Consider the following 22,649-nt stretch of genomic DNA (forward strand, 5'->3'; position numbering starts at 1 on the left):
GAGGATTACCCATCATGCCCCGCCGGTAACGATGGCGACAGCTCAGGCTAAGATCTTGCTAACTTTCTCTGAGTGATTTCTGACGGTCGCTCGAAGCGAGCGGCTCTTCGTCCTCCCGCCGCCCTGGTTCACCACCACTTCTGCGGCCGAGTATCGACACTCGCCCCTCCCTTCGGGTCGCTCCGGGGCGTGCCGTGCCGAAGAGCACAGCTCCGGCTAAACTTTCCTCTCTGCTCGGCTGACCGGCCGGCCTGCCGACAACTCTGACGCCGAGGTACGTTGGATCGCTTGTGGGCGCGGCTTGCCTGATCGCGGTGGCTTCGCTAGATGCGGGCACCCTTTGGTTAAGGCTTGGCTTGGCACTGCGCTCAGGTCAGACCGCCTCGGATTTACGCGGCCCAGTCAGTTTAGGCTCGGTTCATTGCATGGGCGCGTGCGCGTGCGTGGTGAGGGAAAAGGACTGAAGGTGGCGCTCAAACCTTGGAGGCCGAGACAATCTTGTTGGTACTCATGTGTTGCCATGACAGCGCACGCGTTATGCAGAATGGCCGTCCTATTGATGAACGGCTCCAAAAGTGAAGAGGCTTTTGTGTGTTTTAGGGTGGTGATGGCTTTTGGGAAGTGTGATGTTTTGCTGACATCAAACAAATAAATCTGTAGGTTCCCAAGAACACGGTTTTAATACATCCAGCACGCAACTTCACATACACCGACAGCCATTAACTATCACCCCTTCTCGTCGTCCCCAAAACACTTAACATTTCTTATACTCGCAAGAGTTAACTGTGTATGTACTTCAGGTACCCTAGATATTTCCATACATTACATCTCCCCTTTTTAAAGTCATAACATGCTTTCAGTACAGACTGTATAACAAAAATCCTTCAACTTACTCCATGTACTTACTTATGTCGAGTTTACATCCAGAGCAGATAAATGTAACTATTTTTTTTTCATATTCTGGAAAAAACATTTCAAAACATATTTTCAATCACTCATCACAATCACCATTTCTGATTTTTTTTTTTTTATTTTATTTTTTTTTCAACATCAACAATGTTCTCATAAATCCAGTCTGTTAGCTGGTTTACTCACTCTTCCTGAACGACTGATGGTGACTGTCTCTCGATTGAGTGAAACAGATGATCCAGTGGCGGGTGTCTCTACCTGGCTGGGATTCATACTCACATTTGTCCCACAGTCACCAGTCCCTTCAGCTGTGAGTTGTTGTTGAAGCCTGTCGTTACTCGAAGATAATGTACAGTGCCTTGCGAAAGTATTCGGCCCCCTTGAACTTTTCAACATTTCACGACACTCCAGGTTTCAAACATAAAGATATAAAAGTTAATTTTTTTTGTCAAGAATCAACAACAAGTGGGACACAATCGTGAAGTGGAACAAAATTTATTGGATAATTTAAACTTTTTTAACAAATAGAAAAGTGGGGCGTGCAATATTATTCGCCCCCTTGCGCTAATACTTTGTAGCGCCACCTTTTGCTGCAATTACAGCTGCAAGTCGCTTGGGTTATGTCTATCAGTTTTGCACATCGAGAGACTGGAATTATTGCCCATTCTTCCTTGCAAAACAGTTCGAGCTCAGTGAGGTTGGATGGAGAGCGTTTGTGAACAGCAGTTTCAACTCTTTCCACAGATTCTCAATTGGATTCAGGTCTGGACTTTGACTTGGCCATTCTAACACCTGGATACGTCTATTTGTGAACCATTCCATTGTAGATTTGGCTTTATGTTTTGGATCATTGTCCTGTTGGAAGATAAATCTCCGTCCTAGTCTCAGGTCTTTTGCAGACTCCAACAGGTTTTCTTCCAGAATGGTCTTGTATTTAGCTCCATCCATCTTCCCATCAATTTTAGCCATCTTCCCTGTCCCTGCTGAAAAAAAGCAGGCCCAAACCATGATGCTGCCACCACCATGTTTGACAGTGGGGATGGTGTGTTCAGGGTGATGAGCTGTGTTGCTTTTACGCCAAACATATCGTTTTGCATTGTGGGCAGAAAGTTCGATTTTCTATCTGCACAGCCCTCTCTGCCTGTCCATTACTTTGAGCATAATGTGGACTAGATGTCAAATGGATGGTCATATTCTTGACTGAACTGCCTGAACTCCTCTGACACTAATTGACGTCCCTTATCGCTGATTAACACTTCTGGAATACCATAACGTGCAAATATGGCTTTCAGTTTACTTTGGCTTGCTTGTGATCAATGGCACATGTGAAATCTCAATGTACCTTGAATAGTAGTCAGTCACTACCAAATATGACTGCTACCTATGCTCACACAGATGCCTACCTTTTGCCATGGCCTGGATGGTAACTCACTTGGCATTAAAGGCTCTTTTCTCTGTCTGGCTCTGTTTTTTCTGCAAAAGTTACATTGAATTACTTTTGTCTTGATGTCCTGTGAGATTCTCTGCCACCATACTGACTGATTAACTCTCATTTTACCAACCCTTGGTGCCCATCGTGAATCTTGTCTAAGATCTCATTCCTCATTGATTTGGTAATAACAATACGATTTCCTCTGGTGATCAGTCCTTCTACCAGTGACAGTTCTCTCACTTGGTAAAATTCTTTCAGTGCTTCTCATACTCAGGCCACGCCCTTTTTATAAAGTCTTTCACCAGCTGAAGATGGGAGTCCTCAGCAGTGTGTTCCTTTATCTCTTTCATTCTTAGTGGGGTAGCTGGGAGATGCCTCAAGATGGAGTCGATGTGTGCAGCAACATCATCATTGTACGTATCATCACCCTCACCTTGAATAGGGCCTCTGGAAAGTGCATCTGCCACAGCTAGTGTTTTTCCCAGAGCATATACAGCTTCTGCATTAAATTGCATCAATCTCATGAGAAGCCTCTGACATCTTATGGGAACGTTATCCAAGTCTTTGCTGTTCATGAGTGGTACTAAGGGCTTGTGATCCGTGATAAGCTTGAAATGGTCCAATCCAAACAAGTATTTATCAAAATGTTCTCATGCCCACACACTGGCAAGGCATTCTTTCTCTATTTGTGCGTATCGCATTTCAGCATCCCTCAGTGTCCTGGAACAATATGCAACAGGTTTCCAATCCTCACCTTGTTGTTGAAGCAGAACTGCCCCCAGCCCGTAACTGCTGGCATCGGCTGACACCACTGTTGGTCTGGTTGCATCATCCAAGGTGAGTGCAGGTGCTGACGTTAAAGCCATCTTCAAATTTTGGAAGGCTGACTGTTGCGTGGCTCCCACTGCCATTTAACTGTCTCTTTTAGCAGCCCATACAGTGGTTGACCTCTGGTGGATAAGTCTGGGATGAACTTGGCCACATAGTTCACCATTCCCAAGAACCTCTTGAGCTTTGACACATTTTGAGGTTGTGGTAAGTCAGTAATGCCAGCTATTCTTTTCCGATCAGGTCTGACACCCTTCTCGTTGATCTGCCGCTGTTTAAACTTGCACTTGGCTTCTTTTATTTTAAGACCTGATTCCTCAATCCTCTTCAGCACCTGCTCCAGGCATCTGTCATGGACCTCCTCAGTTTCACCATGAACGAGGATGTCATCCATGTCGACATCAGTTCCATCTAACCCCCCTGCAGGGTCTTTGCCATTTTCCGTTGGAAAATTTCAAGAGCACTTGTTATCCCAAATGGGAGTCTTCGAAAGGCGTACCTCCCAAATGGCGTAATGAAGGTGGTCAGTTTGCGGCTTTCCTCATGCAACAGGATCTGATAATAATAATAATAATACATTTTATTTATAAGGCGCCTTTCAAGGCTCTCAAGGTTGCCGTACAGACATAAAATTGCATAAAAAATGACCGGAGAGCAGCGGCAGCAAGTCGCGCCAGCGTTCACTCACCTCCGGTAGACACAATTATAGTATGTTATCGAGATAAAAAACGTGACCTACTTATACACTATGTTAAAAAAAGCTGCGTTAGCTCAGGCGCCGCGCGGCTAGTTGGCATGGGGTATGTGCGTGTTGCCGCTGAGGAAGTTGAGCCTGGTCTGCAACAGCTCAGGCAGGTTGTAGTTGTGCTTCCAGGCCCAGTCGTGTTTGGCGTTGGAGTCGTCAAAGTCCATCAGCCAGGAGTCGGTGATGGCCTGCTGGACAGGGTCCACTTTGTACGAGACTTCCAGCTTGAGCACATGTTTGCGCAGCTTCCGCACCAGCTCTTCAGGCGAGAAGCTCATGGTGTTGATGTTGTACGTGCGCATGCTGAGCATGTCGGCCGGCGCCTCCAGCACCTCCAGGGTGGCGTGCAAGCAGTTGTCGATGTACATCATGGGAAGCCTAATAAAACCCACTTGCAGCATCCAATGACGAGAACACCTTCGAACCTGAGAGCCTTTCCTTGACTGTTGGCAGCACGTACTTTCATGTTTTACGGCTCGATTCAATCTTCTCAAATCTGCACATCATCGAACCTCCTTTTTGTTTAGCTTTAGGACAGGAACCATGGCAACACACCACTCTGTAGGCTCTGTTATGTTTTCTATGATGCCTTCTGTTTCAAGTCGGTGCAGCTCCTTTTTCACTAGCGGTACTAGTGGAAAAATGTTTTACCCTTTACCCTTGTATACTGTTTTGGCTGTGAACCACCCCCTACATCTGAGCCATCCGCCTGGACCGACAAATGGTCTCTTTGCTTTATTTAATTTCAGGCATGTTTTCATTTATAACAGTCACATCAGCCCCTGCATCAATATTAAATGAAAGTCGCATCTTCTCTATTTCAATTGTAACAGTACAATTGTCTGAGTTGGCCTCCTTGCTGACCTCACCCAAAAACTGGAACTGTCTTGTGTTCTCAGTGACTTCATTCACTTCTTTAGTATGACACACTCGTGCCCAATGTCCTCTTTTGTTACACTTTCTACATGTACTTTTGTAAGCAGGACATTTTCCTTTTTCCTGATGCTGAGTGTCCACACATGCCACAGCTCTTGTCCCTTTTCTGGCCTGTGGCGCCACCTTGTGGTCTTTTCTGTGCCTTTTGCCGCGTCCCCCTCCGACTACAGTCAACATGAGCCACTTGTATGTCTGGTAGCTGGGATTGGAGGCCAATTTGTATTGCCACCTCCTCAGCTTGACGCACCTGCTAGATGACGTGTTAGTGTCAGATCTGCAGTGAGCTGAAACTTCTGAGATAATTCCTTATCTCGAATGCCAATAACTAGTTTATTTTATGTGTTCATCTCTCTTGTTGCCAAACTCACAATTCTCCACCAAATTGAATAAAACTCTGATGCATGCTTCTGCCTTTTCCCCGGCCACCTGACTTAGCTAATAAAAGCAGGCTCGTTCGTGTATTAAGTTCCGTTTTGGAATGAAGTAATCATCAAACTTAATGAGCACGACGTCATAGTCTTTCTTATGTCCTTCTTCCTCAAACCGAAAGGAGCTGAATATTTTCTCCGCCTCTTGTCTCATGGTGTAAATGAGCGAACTGACCTGGACCTCGGCGTCCTCCTTGTTCAGCTTCGTCGCTGTCCGAAAGTGCGAAAATCTCTGTTTCCACTCCGGCCACTCTCCTGGGCTCGTGAACTTGAACTCCTCTGGTGGACTAAACTTCGACATCCTAATCGCGTTCTTCCAGTCGAGTCACTTCTGACACCATGTGATTTTTTTGCTGACATCAAACAAATAAATCTGTAGGTTCCCAAGAACACAGTTTTAATACATCCAGCACGCAACTTCACAAGCACCGATGGCCATTAACTATCATCCTTCTCGTCGTCCCAAAAACACTGAACATTAAACTCGCGAGAGTTAACTGTGTGTGTACTTCAGGTGCCATAGAAATTTCCATACATTACAGGAAGAAATTGTCCCTGAATCTGTTTGTCCTGGATTTGATGCACCTGTAGCGTCTGCTAGAAAGCAGCAAGCAAAAGCGACTGTGGGCAGGATGAGTGCTGTCTGATGGTGGACTTTGCTCTGCTGAGCGAGGGGAGGGATTATTCCATCATATTCTTGACCACTCTCTGGAGCTTCTTGCGCTCTGCCTCAGTGCAGTGGTACTTGATGCTCTTTATAGAGGATGGGTTAGCAGCAGTTTGCGGTTGTTTTTCCTGAGCACTCTCCAGGAGTGCAGACGCTGCTGCGTCTTCTTGAGGACAGCCTTGTTATTGGCCGACCAGGACAGATCGGCAGAGATGGCGTTGCCCGGGAAGGTGAGGGATTTACCGTAATTTTCGGACTATAAATCGCGGTTTTTGTCATAGTTTGGGTGGGGGGGGGCGATTTATACTCTGGAGCGATTTATATGTGATTTATTTTCACAAATTTTCAAAATTCAAAAATCCGCGAAAAACAAACCGCGATGTAGCAAGGGATTACTGTCATTTGAACTGCAAGTGACGTCACCCGTCCCGCGCAGCGGTTGTGTATATAAAGGGCAAAGGATTGGATCACGGGATGACGAAGATGACGAAGGGCCCCACGTACTACCGGCATCATTAGCGGCTTTGTTTGTAAGAGACACGGAGGACGAAGAGTTTGAAGGATTTAATGATTTGGAGTGACACAAAAGGTTTGAAAAACTATTATGGCTTTTTCGCACGCCCGATCCTTCTCGACGGGAGCTCTCTTTCACCCCCGTGTATGGAAGTCAGGGGCCGGCGCTCGGCCGGGTGGCTGTCCGGGGACGGTGGATGGGGCTCGGACATGGCTTTTACGCACGCCCGGTCCTATTTATGGAGCTCTCTTCCACCTCCGTGGCTGGAAGTTCAGTAGTTGTTGGCTCGTTGAGCTCGTTTTGTTAATTAAAGAGCCGTTTACCAAACCCACGTCTTTCCTGGTACTTTAACGCTACAATATAGTTATATACTAGATCTCTACAGCGCACACGCCGCGTTGTTGACATAAAGAACGAGGAATTTGATCGATAGATTTAATGATTTGGAGTGACACAGATGGTTTGATAATATTGCTGTTATATAAAGCCACGTCTTTCCTGGTACTTTGTTAACGCTACAATATAGTTATATACTAGATCTCTGCAGCGCACGCGCCGCGTTGTTGACATAAAGAACGAGGAATTTGATCGATGGATTTAATGATTTGGAGTGACACAGATGGTTTGATAATATTGTTGTAATATGATAGTTATTTGGAATATACTTTATATATCGTTATATGGGTCTGTGGAATAATTAGAAATGCAACTTACAACGGGTCCGACGTCAGTATATGCGGCGCATACACGGCATTGTTTACATAAAGCACGATCGATGGATTTAATGAATTGGAGTGACACAGATGGTTTGATAAACGTGTTATTTATGTAATACTTACTTGAATAACTCTGAATGTTACGTCAGGCCCGATCTCAGCTCCTCGTTTGTGTATATGTCATGTTAGCATACCGTATCGTTTTGCCTGTTGTTGCTGGTTCATGTCTGTTTTTGGTGTTGGATTTTGACAAATAAATTTGCCCCAAAAGTGCGACTTATACTCCGGTGCGACTTATACTCCCGTGCGATTTATATATGGTTTTTTTTCACTTTATTGTGCAATTTATGGCTGGTGCGACCTACACTCCGGAGCGACTTATAGTCCGAAAATTACGCTAATTCTGAGTCGCCATTGATGGCAGTTCTGTTCTGGACCTACTGAAGTCCAGGATGGTCTCAAAGTCAAAGTCTGCTTTATTGTCAATTTCTTCACATGCCAAGACCCACAAAGAGATCGAAATTTCGTTTCCCACTATCCCACGGTGATAGTCTCCTTTGTCTCAGTGGTGTTAAGTGTCAGTGGTGTTGTTTGCTGCTCAGCACTCAGAGATGTGTGCTCCGCTGTTAACTTGTCTTGTCATTTGTAGGGCTGGCAGCAGGCAGGTTACAATGATGCTTTTGAGGCGCCTCTCTGGGTACTCAAGGTCGCACATGAAAAGAAAACGGGTGGTGCAAGAAAGATAACAGAACCTAAAGCCGCAATAAAATAGCCGGTGTTCAAATCACGACCTGTGCACACTTCTTTACTCTCCTAGTGCTACTAATGCTCGCAGTTGTCCTCTCGTTCACTCGTAGACCACATGATCAATTTAGCACACTCTGGCCAGGTGGCCTGCACATGAAAAGAAAACGGGTGGTGCAAGAAAGATAACAGAACCTAAAGCCGCAATAAAATAGCCGGTGTTCAAATCACGACCTGTGCACACTTCTTTACTCTGCTAGTGCTACTAATGCTCGCAGTTGTCCTCTCGTTCACTCGTAGACCACATGATCAATTTAGCACACTCTGGCCAGGTGGCCTGCACCTTTTCTCCCCCGTTCTAAGCAAGGGACACAAAAAGTGGCAGTGTATGTGCCTAGCGTGAGATTGAACTTTGTTATTTTGCATGTCAAAGCGCAAGGTGGTTTGGTAGCTCAAATGGAACTGAGAATGGGAGTCAGCTTTGCCGAAGCTCATCTTTCCGATCAATGCAGCTCCACTTCCTGTTCTGGAAACTTGCTGAGATCAATGTGCAGCCTGAGGCGCGCACGCAGGCAGGCACAGGCACATCAGACGCTGATAAGCTGTGACAAGATTCGACCCGGAGCGCAAAAGAGCGAGTGACCTCGGTTGCTTGCATTTGAGGCGGGCGAGCGGCAGCCAGCCACACTGGTACTTTGCGGACACTCGCCATCCTTTCTTTTGATGCGTCTTCTCTGATATCGCCTGCAGGAAAGGACCCAGGCCCACGATGACCAGTGCGGTGCCGTCCAGGAAGCCGTACCGCAAAGCTCCGCCGCAGCATCGTGAATTGCGGCATGCCGCCGTGCCCATGCCCACGCCGGCCCCTCAGACACAAGCGCCGGATGGCAGCCAGGTAAAGCAACAAACCCTCAACACACCTTCGCCTCTCCTTCAGCCACTTGCCGCGGGCTATAAAAGGCAGCGTTGCGTTGCCTGCGCTCGGTCCGAAAGCGACTCCGTGTCCGGACTGTCCATGGAATTTGGCATCGACAACCCGCCGAGAGAGTCTTTCCGCTCCTGCTGGCGCCAAGACCGCCGCCGGGGTGCAGCCGTGGAGCGGCAGGACCAAAGAAGAGCTGCTGTCGCCCCCAAGGGCATATTGAAGAAAGGGGAATCCCCAGCCGTGGCACGCGCCTGCCACATCAGGAAGTCCACGTCGGCGGAGCTGTTGGACGCTGGCGCAAAGTGGGGCGCCCGCTATCTGCCCACACCCTCTCTGGACAGGGAGCAGTCCTCTGGCTCACTCTCGCCGCGCTTGGCGTGGAGGATGCGGCTCCTGGAAGAGAAGGTCCGCTTTTCCACCTTTCTGGATGAAATCACCTGTCGCATCATAAGCCCCGCCCACCTCACACAGCTGTGCAGGAAGGCTTCTCGTCAAAGGACTGGCCCCTGCCCCGGTGGGAAGTGCTTGCCCGACAGCGCGTGCGCCGAGCGCAGGCAACGTTGGGACACGTGGTCGGCGGCGCTGAAGCGCGCCGGGAGAGCGGGGCATGTAAAGTCCAAGGTAAATCAAGGAGAGACAGGTGGAAGTCCTCGAGCAAAACAGGATGTTGTGTCACACGTGAAGGTAGGTTGGGGTTAGGATTACCAGCTTTAAGTACAGAGACGTGTCATGCCTTGTTCTCGTCCCCAAATTCAAGCCGTCCCAGCGACAGAGCAACCCAAGCAGCAAGAACTGTCAGCTGGCATTTTCCAACCTTTCTGTGGGGATCAGAACAGCCTTTGGCTGCTGCCCAGCTCACAGAATCCGAGCCCACAGCTGGTGTCCTTTCAGGCTGGGCCTGGCTGGGCCCCTGCCAGGCGCTCACCAACAAGCCCCAGCTCCATGCCTGGGGTGGGGTGGGGGGGGGATGGTTTAGACAGACAACTGAGCTCCAAAGATTATTTGAAAACGCAGAAGGGAATTTATCATTACTGCTCTAAAATTACCTTTGCAAAACAAAAATCAACTTTTTTCAGTCATTCATTCGTTTTCCAAGCAAATGAGTATCAAAAGAAGCGTGTGAACTTGAAGAACTAAATACCGTATTTCCGGACTAAAAGGCGCTCCGAAGTACAAGTCACACCAGCCATAAAATGCAAAATAAAGAAGAGAAAAACATAACATATTTTCACGTTCATAAGGCGCACTGTAATAAAAGGTGCAGTGTCAGCTGTCTGCCATGACTGTGTTTAACACACACATAGGGCGCAACTGCTCATAGGGCATGAGTTTTATACATACAATCCACGCCAACACTTAGCCCTTTAACATCCTCATGGCGCTCAACTACGTCCATCTTACAACAACACACACACGGTGCCAGCAGACATGTTAGCTTTACTTGTTTTACACGTTTACTTTGAACGGCCGGTTCACACCAATGTCCAGCAGTTGGAGTTCCTTTGTCGTGCCTCCCAGAATGACAGCAAGCTCGGCGTTAATTGGTTCAATTGTTTTTTTCACATGAGCTGTGATGACAGCACACACACGGGGGCGCACTGCAAATCCACGCCCACACTTCCCCCTCAAACGTTCTCATGGCAACAACAACACACACACACACAAGCATACAAGTGTGCATATTTAAAAATGAAGCTGGAGCAAAACTGAGTTTCGTATTCACATTTTTATTACCGGTAATGGTCATCAATTAAATCCATCGAAGTCCTCATCCTCTGTTTCCGAATTGAACAGCAGTTCTAAATCTCCAACTGACATGCCAGGTTCACTTTCTTCATTGTCAAAGTCACTTTCCGTGGCTCCTCGGATATGATGCCGGCTTTTACGAAAGCTCCAACAACAGTGCCAGCAGACATGTTAGCAAGCTCAGCGTTCATTTGCTTCACTTGTTTTTTTCAGATCGGCTGTGAGATGGACACGCATAGAGTCACAGATCAACAGCTATGGAGATGCGTGGAAAAAAAACACCTGGTCTCCTTACATATGTTTGTGTGTATATGTATAGATAATAATGAGACTGAGGACGACAGCGAGTGCTCAAGTGTGTGACTGTATTGAACCGACGCCCGTGCGTCATGACTTGACACAACACAACAGTGCCGGTTGGGTATACCATTGTGGGGGCGGGGGGTTTTCCACTCCCTCTAACATCTCCCCTTTTAAAGATGGTACCTTATACATTGCTTCAAGCTCCCTCAAAAATATAAGAAACAAAACTGGTGCAAACCAAATTTAAATTCATTCATGCTGCAAATCCACGCCCACAATTATCCCTCTAACGTTCTCATGGCACTCTTTAATACGTCCGCCTTACAAGAACACATAGGGACCACTGCATGATAGGGTGCGCCGCACATTTTGAAGAAAATCTAAGACTTTTATCCGCACCTAATACATGTGAAAATACGGTATATAAGTTGCACTGGAGTACAAGTCACATTTTTGGAGGGACTGTATGGTATGCTAACGTTACATAAACAAACGAAGAACTGAGAACATGCCTGACGTAACATATTAAGAGTTATTCAAATAACTATACTATAAATTAGTTTATCGAACCATCCATGTCACTCCAAATCATCAAATCCATCAAGGTCAAGTTTGGAATGTTCTCGTCATGACCCTGTTAATCCGTAAGGAGACCAATCCTAACATTACACGCCAAAAACAGTCCAACCACTTGCGATCTTGTGGGTGGTAAAAGGATAAACCCTCGGCACACTGATAACATGAATATCTGTCGTGTGAGTGTGAAGAAGGCACCCAGACCATCGAGCATATCCTTATCATGCAGCCTGAACAACGCAGACTTGCAGAACACCCTAGAATGGTTGGCTGTCTGGCGTGACAAGCTATGATGATGATGATGATCAAATCCATCAAAATTTTCGTCCTTTGTGTCACTTATAAACAATGCCGCTGCTGACTCCAGAAGTACCTGCAGCGCTGAGGTCAGACTCATCATCAGTTGCAGTTCCAATTATTCCACAGGTCTATATAACTATAAACTATATATCAAATAACTATTACATAAATAACAGTTTTATCGAACTACCCGTGTCACTCCAAATCACTAATTAAATCCATCGAAATCTTTGTCCTCTGTTTCACAAAAATAAAAATCGCCGCTGCTGGCTCCCGGAAGTGCATGCGGCGCTAACCGTCGGACTCATCACCAGTTGCGGTTCCAGTTATTCCACAGGCCTATATAACTATATATAAACTATATATCAAATAATGATAACATAAATAAAAATTTTATCGAGCCATCCGTGTCACTCCAAATCATTAAAATCCATCGAAATCTTCGTTCTCTGTGTCACTTTAAAAAAAAAAAAACGCCGCTGCTGACTCCGGAAGTACATGCGGCGTTGATGTCAGACTCATCGTCAGTTGCGGTTGCAATTATTCACCAGACCTCTATAACTATATATCAAATTACTAGAACAGAAATAATAATTTTATTGAATCATCCGCGTCACTCCAAATCATTAAATCCACTGAAATCTTCATCTGTGTCAATTGTAAACAACGCCTTCGGTGACTCTGGAAGTACATGCGGCACTGAGTTCAGACTCATTGTCAGTGGCAGCTCCAATTATTCCACAGGCCTAGTGCGCTCTCATGCCGTTTAAAGTGAAAATAGCGTGAAGTGGTCAACTATAATATAAGTAAGTAATGATCAAGTAATAATGTGTTAATAATTTCACATATAAGTCGTTCCTGATTATAAGCCGCACCCCCGGCCAAACTGGAAAAAAAAAAACGATTTATAGTCCGGAAAATACGGTACATGTTAACATTCTCCTGCAGTTTTCATTCCTCCTAGATAGTGACAGTGAGACGTCACTGGTGAGGTCCTTTTTCCAACTTTGGGCTTTTCGTGTTGTCCTTGGGGCTGGCTCCTCATTTTGATGTTAATGGTGCATGTTAATAGAGCGAAATGTTAGCGGTGTCTCATTTGTCTTGCTTACTCCCCTCATCTCCTGTTGCATTTTTCATCATGCTGTTCATCTGATTGATTCTGCTCTCTTTTTTGTCTGTGTGGTCTTTCAGGATTTTTTGTCGGACTCGGACCGGATTAGGTGAGATGGCCTTGTGATTCTGCTCGTTGATGTCACTTCGCCTTCATCGTGCAGATAAGTTTCATCCTAAATTGCCTCTTGTGACTGGGCCTTCCACAGAGGATCTAAAAGGAAGCCTAATGGCAACACCTTGACATTTGAAAGCCACCGCAGCTTTGAATGCACCGGCCCCATGAGATCAGGAGCACATTATGTGCAAGGAGGCAATCCTGCTCTCCACTCCAAATCCCCAAGAATGACACGCACCCGTGCATAGAAGCCCCTCGCCCCCGTGCCACCCCCGCTTGCCTGTGGTCATTTATAATTAGAGTCAATATTAATAATGAGTAAAGATCCCAAACACACCAATCAAGTGTCCTGCCTTTCAATTCAGGTTCCCAATGAGCCCCTTTCTCCTCGAACCAATGATGAAGGTCCTTCCAAAATCTATGCCTTGCACATTTTGCTCTTCCATTTCTTCTTCTACAGTGGTCCTTCTACTTACGAACCTTTTGAGATACAAACCGGAGCCTTGCGATTTTTGTGTATCTACCGTATTTTTCGGACTAAAAGTCGCTCCGGAATATGGGTCGCGTTAGCCATAAAATGCACAATAACGTGAAAAAAAAAACATATATAAGTCGCACTTTTGGGGCAAATTTATTTGTCAAAATCCAACACCAAAAACAGACATGAACCAGCACAGGCTAAATGATACGGTATGGTAACGTGACATATACACAAAAAAGGAGCTGAGTCAAGTCAAGTTTATTTGTGTAGCCCTAAATCACAAGCAGTCTCAAAGGGCTTCAGATAGACAATCAATTGACAATTATTCTCAAAGCATCCCCTGATCTTGGGCTCCCAAAAGGGCAAGGAAAAACTCAAAAACCCCTACCAGGGGAAAAATGAGAAACCTTGAGAAGGGACCACAGATGGAAGGATCCCCCTTTCAGGATCACCAGGCTGCAATGGATGCAAAGAGAGCACATAAAATACATATGGAAATCAAAAAGTGGATGTCCAGGCCAAAGCGAAGAGCTGTCGGAGGTGCCTTCGATTGTCCTGGCAGTATCCTCTAGGAGGGTAATCCGCTGCAGTTCCCTCATGCTGAATTGGTCCACGGTAGCCGCCGTCAGCTTGGGTGTCACCTAACCACCTCCCCTGCCGGGGAGGGGTGGGGGGAGTGGGGTCGGGGAGAGGGAGCAAAAACAAACTCCAGCCGAATCGGCCACTACAGGTTAATTAAAGGCCATATCATAGAAATATGTCTTTAAACGTGTCTTAAATGTTTCTACTGAGGTAGCAGTTCTAATATCCATTGGTAGGGCATTCCCGAGCTCTGGAGCCCGAATAGAAAATGCTCTAGACCCTGCAGACATTTTCTTGGCCCTCTGTGTCACTAAAAGACTAGCATTTTGCGAACGAAGGTTACGAGACGGAACATAAGGAACGACTAAGTCGACGAGATATGAAGGCGCTAAGCCATGCAATGATTTATAGGTTAATAGAAGAACCTTGAAGTCACATCTTAAATGGACCGGTGTAAATTGGCTAATATTGGGGTAATGTGGTCAAATTTTCTTGTCCGTGAGAGCAGCCTTGCAGCAGCATTTTGTACTAACTGTAGACTTTTGATGCTGGATTTGGGAAGACCAGAGAATAATGCATTACAGTAGTCCAGGCGCAACGTGATAAATGCATGTATAATAATTTCCGCATCACCGGTCGAGAGGATTGGGCGAATCTTAGCAATATTACGAAGGTGAAAAAATGGTATTCTGGTTATATTCTTAATGTGCTTTTACCCCGAGATTAGTTACAGGATCACTCACGATTATCTATAGTTATAGTGGTTTCCTTAAATTAATGTTGATAACGAGCTGGACCAATTATCAACATCTCAGTTTTATCTGGGTTCATACGAAGGAAGTTGAGAGACATCCATTGTTGATCTCCACAAGGCATGCCTCAAGATTACAACAGTGCCGCGGATCTGTCATTGATAACGGCATATATAATTAGGTGTCATCCGCGTAACATTGAAAACTAATATTATATTTACCTATTATGTCCCCAAGCGGAATCATATAAATATTAAATAAAATTGGTCCTAGTACCGATCCCTGTGGGACACCACACGTAACTTTATAGAGCTCAGAGGACGCATTGCCATGGACCACTCGGTGCGTCCTGTCTGATAGATACGAATAAAACCATCCTAGTGCTGACCCCGAAATACCAACACAACCTTTAAGACGCTCTAATAAAATATTGAAGTCTACAGTGTCGAAGGCAGCACTAAGATTGAGTAGTAACAATACAGATGAAGTGTTTGAATCCATAGCTATGAGGAGATCATTAGTCACTTTAGCAAGTGCTGTCTCAGTGGAATGATTAGCTCTAAAACCAGACTGAAAAGATTCATATCGATTATTAGCGACCATGTAATCAATAAGCTGCTGCGGTACTACCTTTTCAAGAAGTTTTGCTATGAATGGGAGATTTGAAACTGGCCTATAGTTACTGAGACAGTCCGGGTCAAGATTTGGTCGCTTAAGTAGCAGTTTAATGATAGCGGTTTTAAAGGCTGTTGGCACTATCCCAGAGGAGACAGACAGATTAATTATATTTAAAACGGACGGTCCTAAGATTTGAAATAATTCTTTAAATAGTTTGGCTGGAAACGGGTCGAGTAAACATGTTGTTTGTTTAGCCCCACTAACTAATTGTGTAAGCCTTTCGAGGGACACGCTTTTAAAATTTGAGAGGGTTATTGCATGATCGTCAGCGCTGGTAATCGCCGGTCCCGACTGAGCGATCTGAATGGTCATCTTGATCTCATCCCTAATGGATTCAATCTTTCGAGCAAAGAATTTCATGAACTCGTCAGCCGAGTGAAAGGAGCTATCGGGGGTCGGCTGGCGTAGGGTTAGCTTTGCCACTGTATCAAATAGGTATTTAGGATTGTTCTTATTGAGATTGACCTGCGAAAAATAACGAGTTTTTGCCAAGATAAGCGCATCTTTATATTTCAGGAGGCTGTCGCGCCATGCCTGATGGAAAACCTCAAGTTTGGTTAAACGCCATTTGCGCTCATGCTTTCTACTTAATTGCTTAAGCGAACGTGTTTCATCTGTGAACCACAGAGTAGGCAATTTACGGCGAGTTTTCAGACGTAGCGGCGCCACAGAGTCGATGGCATTTAACAATGTAGCATTGAATTCATTTGTAAGATTAGCAATAGAGCTGGTATATGAGGGAAATACGGCAGTTGCAGGTGGCAGTAGCTCAGATAGCGCAGTTGCAGTCATGGAGTTAATTTTACAGCTGCTATAATTCTGATTGCTCTCTTGTCTTTGACTAAGAACTAAAATTTTGAATTTTATTAAGTAGTGATCAGACAAAACAGTAGTGTATGACAGTACTGTTATATTAGAGGTTACCAGTCCTCGGGATAATACCAGATCTAAGGTATTACCATTCTTATGCGTTGCTACCTGGTACGGCTTGCGTAAAAACAAACGTATCAATTAGAGTCTGAAATGCCGAAGTAAATGGCTCTGACGGTAAATTCATGTGGACGTTAAAATCGCCCATGGTTATTATATTATCCGCATTTGTCACTAGATCAGCCACGAATTCTGAAAATTCATCCAGGAAGCCAGAGTAAGCCCCAGGTGGACGGTAAATAACAGCAAGATAAAATGACGGTAAAGCGGTGGATCGGACAGTGAGAACTTCAAATGTTTTAAATACGTTAATCGAACGAGGCGTAAATCTAAGATCGGAATTTGAAATGAGGGCAAGACCCTCACCCTTTTTTCGAGGACGTGCCACATGCGAGCTCACAAAATTTGGAGGCGAGGCCTCATTAAGCAGTAGCAGTTCATTAAGTTTTAACCAGGTCTCTCAAAGACCAAATATATTTAGATTATGTTCCGTGATGAGGTCATTAACGAGAACTGCTTTCGTATGAAGCGATTTAATATTCATAAAACCAAGTTTAAGTGTAATTGGTTGATCTGGGTTTGTATTTATCAAAGGATTTTACTAGCACGGTGGGACGATACGACCGTAGGAATTTAAAGTAAATATTTGGTACACACGTAATATTATCTGAAACAGGCACCATATCATCAGCTATACCGGTCGGGGTGGAGCGATTGGATTTGTCTGCCACCTCAGTAGAAAGTGTGTTCATGTGTACTGTAGCACTATTCGAACTGTGATGCTCTAGTCTACACAAGGAGCTATGTGCATGCTGGAATTCTAGCCTAGCGCTAGTTAACTTTAACTTAACTGACTCCAAACCCATCCTGAGAACGGGCCTGATGTAACATTCAGAGTTATTCAAGTTAGTATTACACAAATAACACGTTTATCAAACCATCTGTGTCACTCCAATTCATTAAATCCATCGATCATGCTTTATGTAAACAATGCCGCGTATGCGCCGCATATGCTGACCTCGGACCTGTTGTAAGTTGCATTTCTAATTATTCCACACACCCATATAACGATAAAGTATATTTCAAATAACTATCATATTACAACAATATTATCAAACCATCTGTACCACTCCAAATCATTAGATCCATCGATCAAATTCCTCGTCCTTTGTCAACAACGCCGCGTGTGCGCCCTGACGTCAGCCTCGTTGTTATTCCGCAGATCTGGTATATAACTATATTGTAGCATTTACAAAGTCGACTTCCAGGCGTGTGGCGGCATGGACTTTCATCCCCGGAGGTGGCATTTTCAGCCACGGAGGTGGAAGAGAGCTCCATAGAATAGGACCGGGTGTGCGTAAAAGCCATGTCCGAGCCCTATCCACCGTCCCCGGACAGCCACCTGGCCGAGTGCCGGCCCCCGACTTCCATCCACACAGGTGAAAAAGAGCTCCGTCGAGTCGGACCGGGCGTGCGTAAAAGCCATAATAGTTTTTAAAACCTTCTCTGTAACTCCAAATCATTAAATCCTTCAAACTCTTCGTCCTCTGTGTCACTTACAAACAAAGCCGCTAATGATGCCGGTAGTACGTGGGGCCCTTCGTAATCTTCGTCATCCCATGATCGAATCTTTGTCCTTTATGTAAACAACCGCCGCGCTGCTGACGTCACTTGAAATTCAAATGACTGCAATCCCTTGCTACATCGCGGTTTGTTTATCGCGGTTTCCCCTTTTTTTTTTTTTTTTTTTTTTATAATTTTGAAAATTTGTGAAAAAAAATTATAAAAAATCAGTATAAGTCGCCCTCCCATTCCCCCCACCCAAACTAAGAAATAAACTCGACTTATAGTCCGAAAATTACGGTACTTACGAACCAATTTTCGACTTCTGAACGAACCAAAGGAACAATTTATTAGCCTGACTTTTTTTTATGTATTCTCTGGGGTACTTTTGAGCAAGTGTAGAAAATAAGAAAATATTTCCCCATCACTAAGCAAATTTAGGAGGTCAAAAATAAAGTGACATTTAGTTTTAGTTATAAAGGTTTGAAAAAGCAAAAATAAAAGTGTTGTTTTGGTTATTCGTGTGCTTTACACAGAGTATTAGGGGGGAAAATTTGACTTTTGGGATAGTCCGGCACATATTTGCTTTAACATTGATTCCTGTTGGAAACGTTCCTTCTGCTTACAAACGTTTCTACTTGAAAACCCAAGGTCAAGTTAGGAACGTTCTCGTCGTGACCCTGTTAATCTGTAAGGAGACCAATCCTAACATTACATGCCAAAACAGTCCAACCAATTGCGATCTTGTGGGTGGTAAAAGGATAAACCCTCGGCCCACTGCTAACATGAATGTTCGTGTAGGTGTGGAGAGGGCGCCCAGAGCATCGAACATTTCCTCAGAGCGTGCAGAACACCCTAGAATGGTTGGCTGTTTGGCGTGACCAGCTAAAAAAAAAAAAATTGCAAACCCAATCGCAGAACTAATTGAGTTCCTAAGTAGGGGTACCACTGTACTTCGAAATATTGAGTTACTTGAAAGGCAGGGATTTGCTTGGATGTTTCTTTTCGAACCTTCAGGGAACACCGGGGTACTGTAAGCTGTGCCTATTTTGGCTGAGTGAGGAGTCAAAAGTACAGCTGCTGTTTTCAAATGCGGCAAGTCAGACGTGGACAAGTAGAGTCAAGACGACCAAAAGGAGCCTGCAGCCGATTTATACAGAATTGCTTGCCGCCTCCGCAATGATGATTTGTTCTGGGGCAGAATCCTTCAGCAGCAGAATGAGGACCTCCGCCGAAGCCTGTCTGTCTCCGCCCACAAGCTGGAGGCTGCGGAGGCAGAGTTTGACGGGAGCCGTCATTACATGGAGGCAGAACTAAGCCGCAGCAGAGACGACCTTGACAAGATGAGGGACAAGTTTCGCCGGTGAGGCCTTTTGTTTGTTTGCATTGACCGCCAAGCAAAAACCGTTTGCTGCTCGCCATAGCTGAACATGCCTCATCTAGAGCACTTTTCTGTGAAGCCTCCTCTGCGCTTCAACGCGATTCTTGGAGCAGCAATCCGCTTCTGAAAACAAAGATGACAAAAATGTCAAACGTGAAGAAGACTTCAAACTTGAGTTGTGAACGTGTCTATATTATTTTTCCTTTCAACACAAACTAGATCGTCTTGAGAGGGAACAAAGTGCTGTTTGTATTCCAATGGTTCGGCACGCCTGTTTGCGCTGCAGTCTGATTTGTACTTGTGTGTGTTAGCACAGCCGGCATGCAGTTGTCACGGCAACCCTGGCTTTCTTTTGGGGAGTGAAAGCGTGAGTCCTAGCGGTTGGTCTGACAGCACGATGGTCTTTTTTTTCCCTCCGCAGACTGCAGAACAGCTACACGGCGTCTCAGAGGGCCAATCAGGACTTGGAAGAGAAGCTTCATGCTCTGGTAACCATTTCAGCCCGGGGCGTCTCAAAACTGTCCCTCATTCGTTTGTCTTATGAGGTGGCAGCCTTCACTCGAGAAGAATTGTTTGTGGACATTACTCTAGATGGCATTGATTGACTTGGTCCAGCCATGTTTTAGCCCTCTCCGTAGCAACAGCCGCCATCATACTACGCGTAGCTGCCGGTGACCAGAGTTGACAACACTTTGGGTTCCCAATTCAAAAGATGGCAAGTGAGCATGGCGAACAAGAGGAGATGAATTGTTGCCAGAGCAGCCCCAGAAATTGTGTCGGTGGCAAAGAGCCGACACAATATCTTAGAAAACCGACCGAGAAACGCTCTTTCCTCCACGTGTCGAAAATTGTGCACAACTACAGTTAACCGAGTGACTTGCGGAGGCCCGTTCGTGCCGTTCGATACACTTCTCTCATACGTGAAAGATGACGAAGGCGCCGCTGCCCAAAGAAAAGCTTGACTTCCTCAGCGTTACCATCAGTTTGGTCGCATGTCAACATTGGGTGTGGGCTGTCATTTTCTGAGATGATTGCACTGAATCGACCAATCAGGTTTCAATTTGTCAGAAATAGACATAGAAATCCTTTTTACCACCTGCCTTTCACGCTGCTCCGAATGGAATTGTGGTCATCTTCATCAGGCTGCCGTCGGTCAGACCTGGGTCCATGCAGTTGGGTTCATTTTTCTCATCTAAGCCTTCCTTTCCTCTTCCTCATTGTGACCCTCTTGATGTTTGTAGCTCTCCTCCTTATCCACCCATCCTCATTTGTAAATGTCTCTCTTGATGGGCCGCTGCCTAACGCGCTGCCCTTGCCCGTCCCGTAGCTGCGGACGCTGGAGCGAGACAAGAAGACGATGGATGACGAGATGGTGGAGCTCACCAACAAGCTGCTAGAGGCCAAGAACACCATCGACCGCCTAGAGGAGCTCAACGTGAGTGCGCCTGTGTGGTTTTGTTCAAAAGTGACTTTGTCCATTTCCAGCTCTGGAATCTGAAGTTGTTCTCAACCATTCTTGAATCCAATCAGCAACCAGCGATACTAATTCAACAATGCCCCTCCCAAATAGGTGAATGGCTTGATGCCATCACTAGCTAGCCAGCTTTGCCCTTCTCTACTTTTGAGGCTTTCGACTCGATATTATTTGCACGTTGGCTCAGCGTTAGCATGGCAAGGTCACCTCAAGCCGCTGGTATATTTGTGTGTGTGTGTGTGTGTGTGTGTGTGTATGTGTGTGTGTGTGTGTGTGTGTGTGCGTGCGTGTGCGCGCGCGCGTGCGTGTGTGTGCGAGTGCGTGTGTGTGCGTGTGTGTGTGTGTGTGTGTGCGCGCGCGTGTGTGCGAGTGCGTGTGTGTGTGTGTGCGCGCGCGCGCGTGCGTGTGTGTGTGTGTGCGCGCGTGCGCCAGGAACGTTACCGGCTGGACTGCAACCTTGCCGTGCAGCTGCTCAAATGCAACAAGTCGCATTTCAGGAACCACAAGTTTGCTGATGTAAGTAGTTTGACGTGTCTGGATGAGTGCGCAGTGGTACCTTGACTTATGAGTTTCACAAGACGCCCACACGCGTTTTGGGTAGGGAATGGGGGTGTGGCCAAGTGTGTGACATTAGGAGCTCCCGCTGCAATAGAACCATTCGAAATTCTCCCTATTTCCTTTGTTGGAGGGCAGGTCGCTCGCTGGGTTGTTTCGTGCGCTCTCCTTGCTTGTGCAAGGGCAGTGCAGCCTCATTTGCTGCAGTTTTGTCGCATCCATCCATCCATCCATCCATCCATCCATTTTCTGAACCGCTTTGTCCCCACGGGGGTCGCGGGCGTGCTGGAGCCTATCCCAGCCGTCATCGGGCAGCCAATCCAGTTTTGTCCCACTTTACTAAATCTTGCGCTTCATATGAACTATGAAAACACATGAAAACATATGAAATTAAAAGCTGCAAACTGGAGCACTTGTAAGTCAAGGTACACGCGTTTGTGTGTGTGTTTGTGTGTGCGCGTGTGTGTGCATGTGTGCGCGCGTGCGTGTGCATTGCAAGCACGTGGCCTCACCAAGCCAGCTTTACTGTGGCACAGCTGCCGTGCGAACTTCAGGACATGTTGAAGAAACACATGAAGAGCAGCAGCCTGCCCGAGCCGAGCCTCGGCCCCTGCGGCCAGGACCCGGACACATTGAGTCTCACGCCGTCCGACGTGGTTCCCACTTCGGTGATCGCTCGCGTCCTGGAAAAACCCGAACCACTGCTCCTCAACTCGGCGCAGTCCAGCAGCAGCGGCTGGCTGACCGCTGAGGACGTCTTTGTGCACGTGGATATGACAGCGGAAGGACCAGGCGTCGAGAACGACGCTGCACTCGACGGTTTGTGCCAAAGCGTGCCAGACACGGGCCAGGAGGCAGGCGCCGTGCCCTCTTTCGACAAGCTGAATCCGTACCCACCACCACCGCCGCCCAACCCGCTTTATCCCGGGCGAAAGGTTATCGAGTTCTCCTCAGATGACAAGGTGAAGATTCCCAAGAACAGTCCGCTTCCCAACTGCACGTACGCCACGCGCCAGGCCATCTCACTCAGCCTGCACAGCGAGCAGCCTTTGGTGCCCCCCAGCCCCGCACCTTCGCGCAGCACACCGCAGCATCACGGCGCCATTGCTACCGACACGCCCTCCAGCCAGTCCAGCCCCTTCAGCAGCCCGCCACAGGTCAGTAAACACCAAACATATGTAGACCGCAAAAATTTTTTCACTTGCCCACTTGGGTGGTATATGTTCAAGAAAATTGAATAGAATTGTGACTAAAAT

General features: G+C 46.3%; 2 protein-coding genes and 1 pseudogene across 5 annotated transcripts in view; 2 read left to right on the forward strand and 1 right to left on the reverse strand.

Annotated features, from left to right (window-relative positions):
• Nucleotides 1–22,649, forward strand: part of LOC147050528 (tight junction-associated protein 1-like) — a 25,752-nt gene continuing 3,103 nt past the window's right edge. For all 3 annotated transcript variants that reach the window (XR_015067449.1, XR_015067448.1, XM_085922541.1), the window contains exons 1-8: nt 1–274; nt 8,670–8,814; nt 12,961–12,989; nt 19,185–19,346; nt 19,786–19,852; nt 20,692–20,799; nt 21,271–21,354; nt 21,930–22,550. Coding sequence is in view for 1 of the 3 variants with exons in the window: in XM_085922541.1 (XP_085778667.1) it covers nt 8,689–8,814; nt 12,961–12,989; nt 19,185–19,346; nt 19,786–19,852; nt 20,692–20,799; nt 21,271–21,354; nt 21,930–22,550 (1,197 nt within the window). In the remaining 2 variants the exon portion in view is untranslated. The remainder of the gene's footprint in view (nt 275–8,669; nt 8,815–12,960; nt 12,990–19,184; nt 19,347–19,785; nt 19,853–20,691; nt 20,800–21,270; nt 21,355–21,929; nt 22,551–22,649) is intronic.
• LOC147050529 (L-threonine 3-dehydrogenase, mitochondrial pseudogene) lies at nt 1,527–4,414 on the reverse strand (annotated as a pseudogene). The gene is made up of 2 exons (XR_015067452.1): nt 3,858–4,414; nt 1,527–3,724 (listed from the first exon to the last, which is right to left on the reverse strand). The product of XR_015067452.1 is annotated as an L-threonine 3-dehydrogenase, mitochondrial pseudogene (transcript).
• On the forward strand, nt 8,827–12,950 carry LOC147050530 (uncharacterized). Its single transcript, XM_085922544.1, has one exon. The coding sequence runs from the start codon at nt 8,935–8,937 to the stop codon at nt 9,541–9,543; it is 609 nt and encodes a 202-aa protein (XP_085778670.1). The 5' UTR covers nt 8,827–8,934; the 3' UTR covers nt 9,544–12,950.

This window comes from Syngnathus leptorhynchus, chromosome 10 (genome assembly GCF_054491065.1).
Source record: "Syngnathus leptorhynchus isolate UIUO chromosome 10, UIUO_Slep, whole genome shotgun sequence".
NCBI lineage: Eukaryota > Metazoa > Chordata > Actinopteri > Syngnathiformes > Syngnathidae > Syngnathus > Syngnathus leptorhynchus.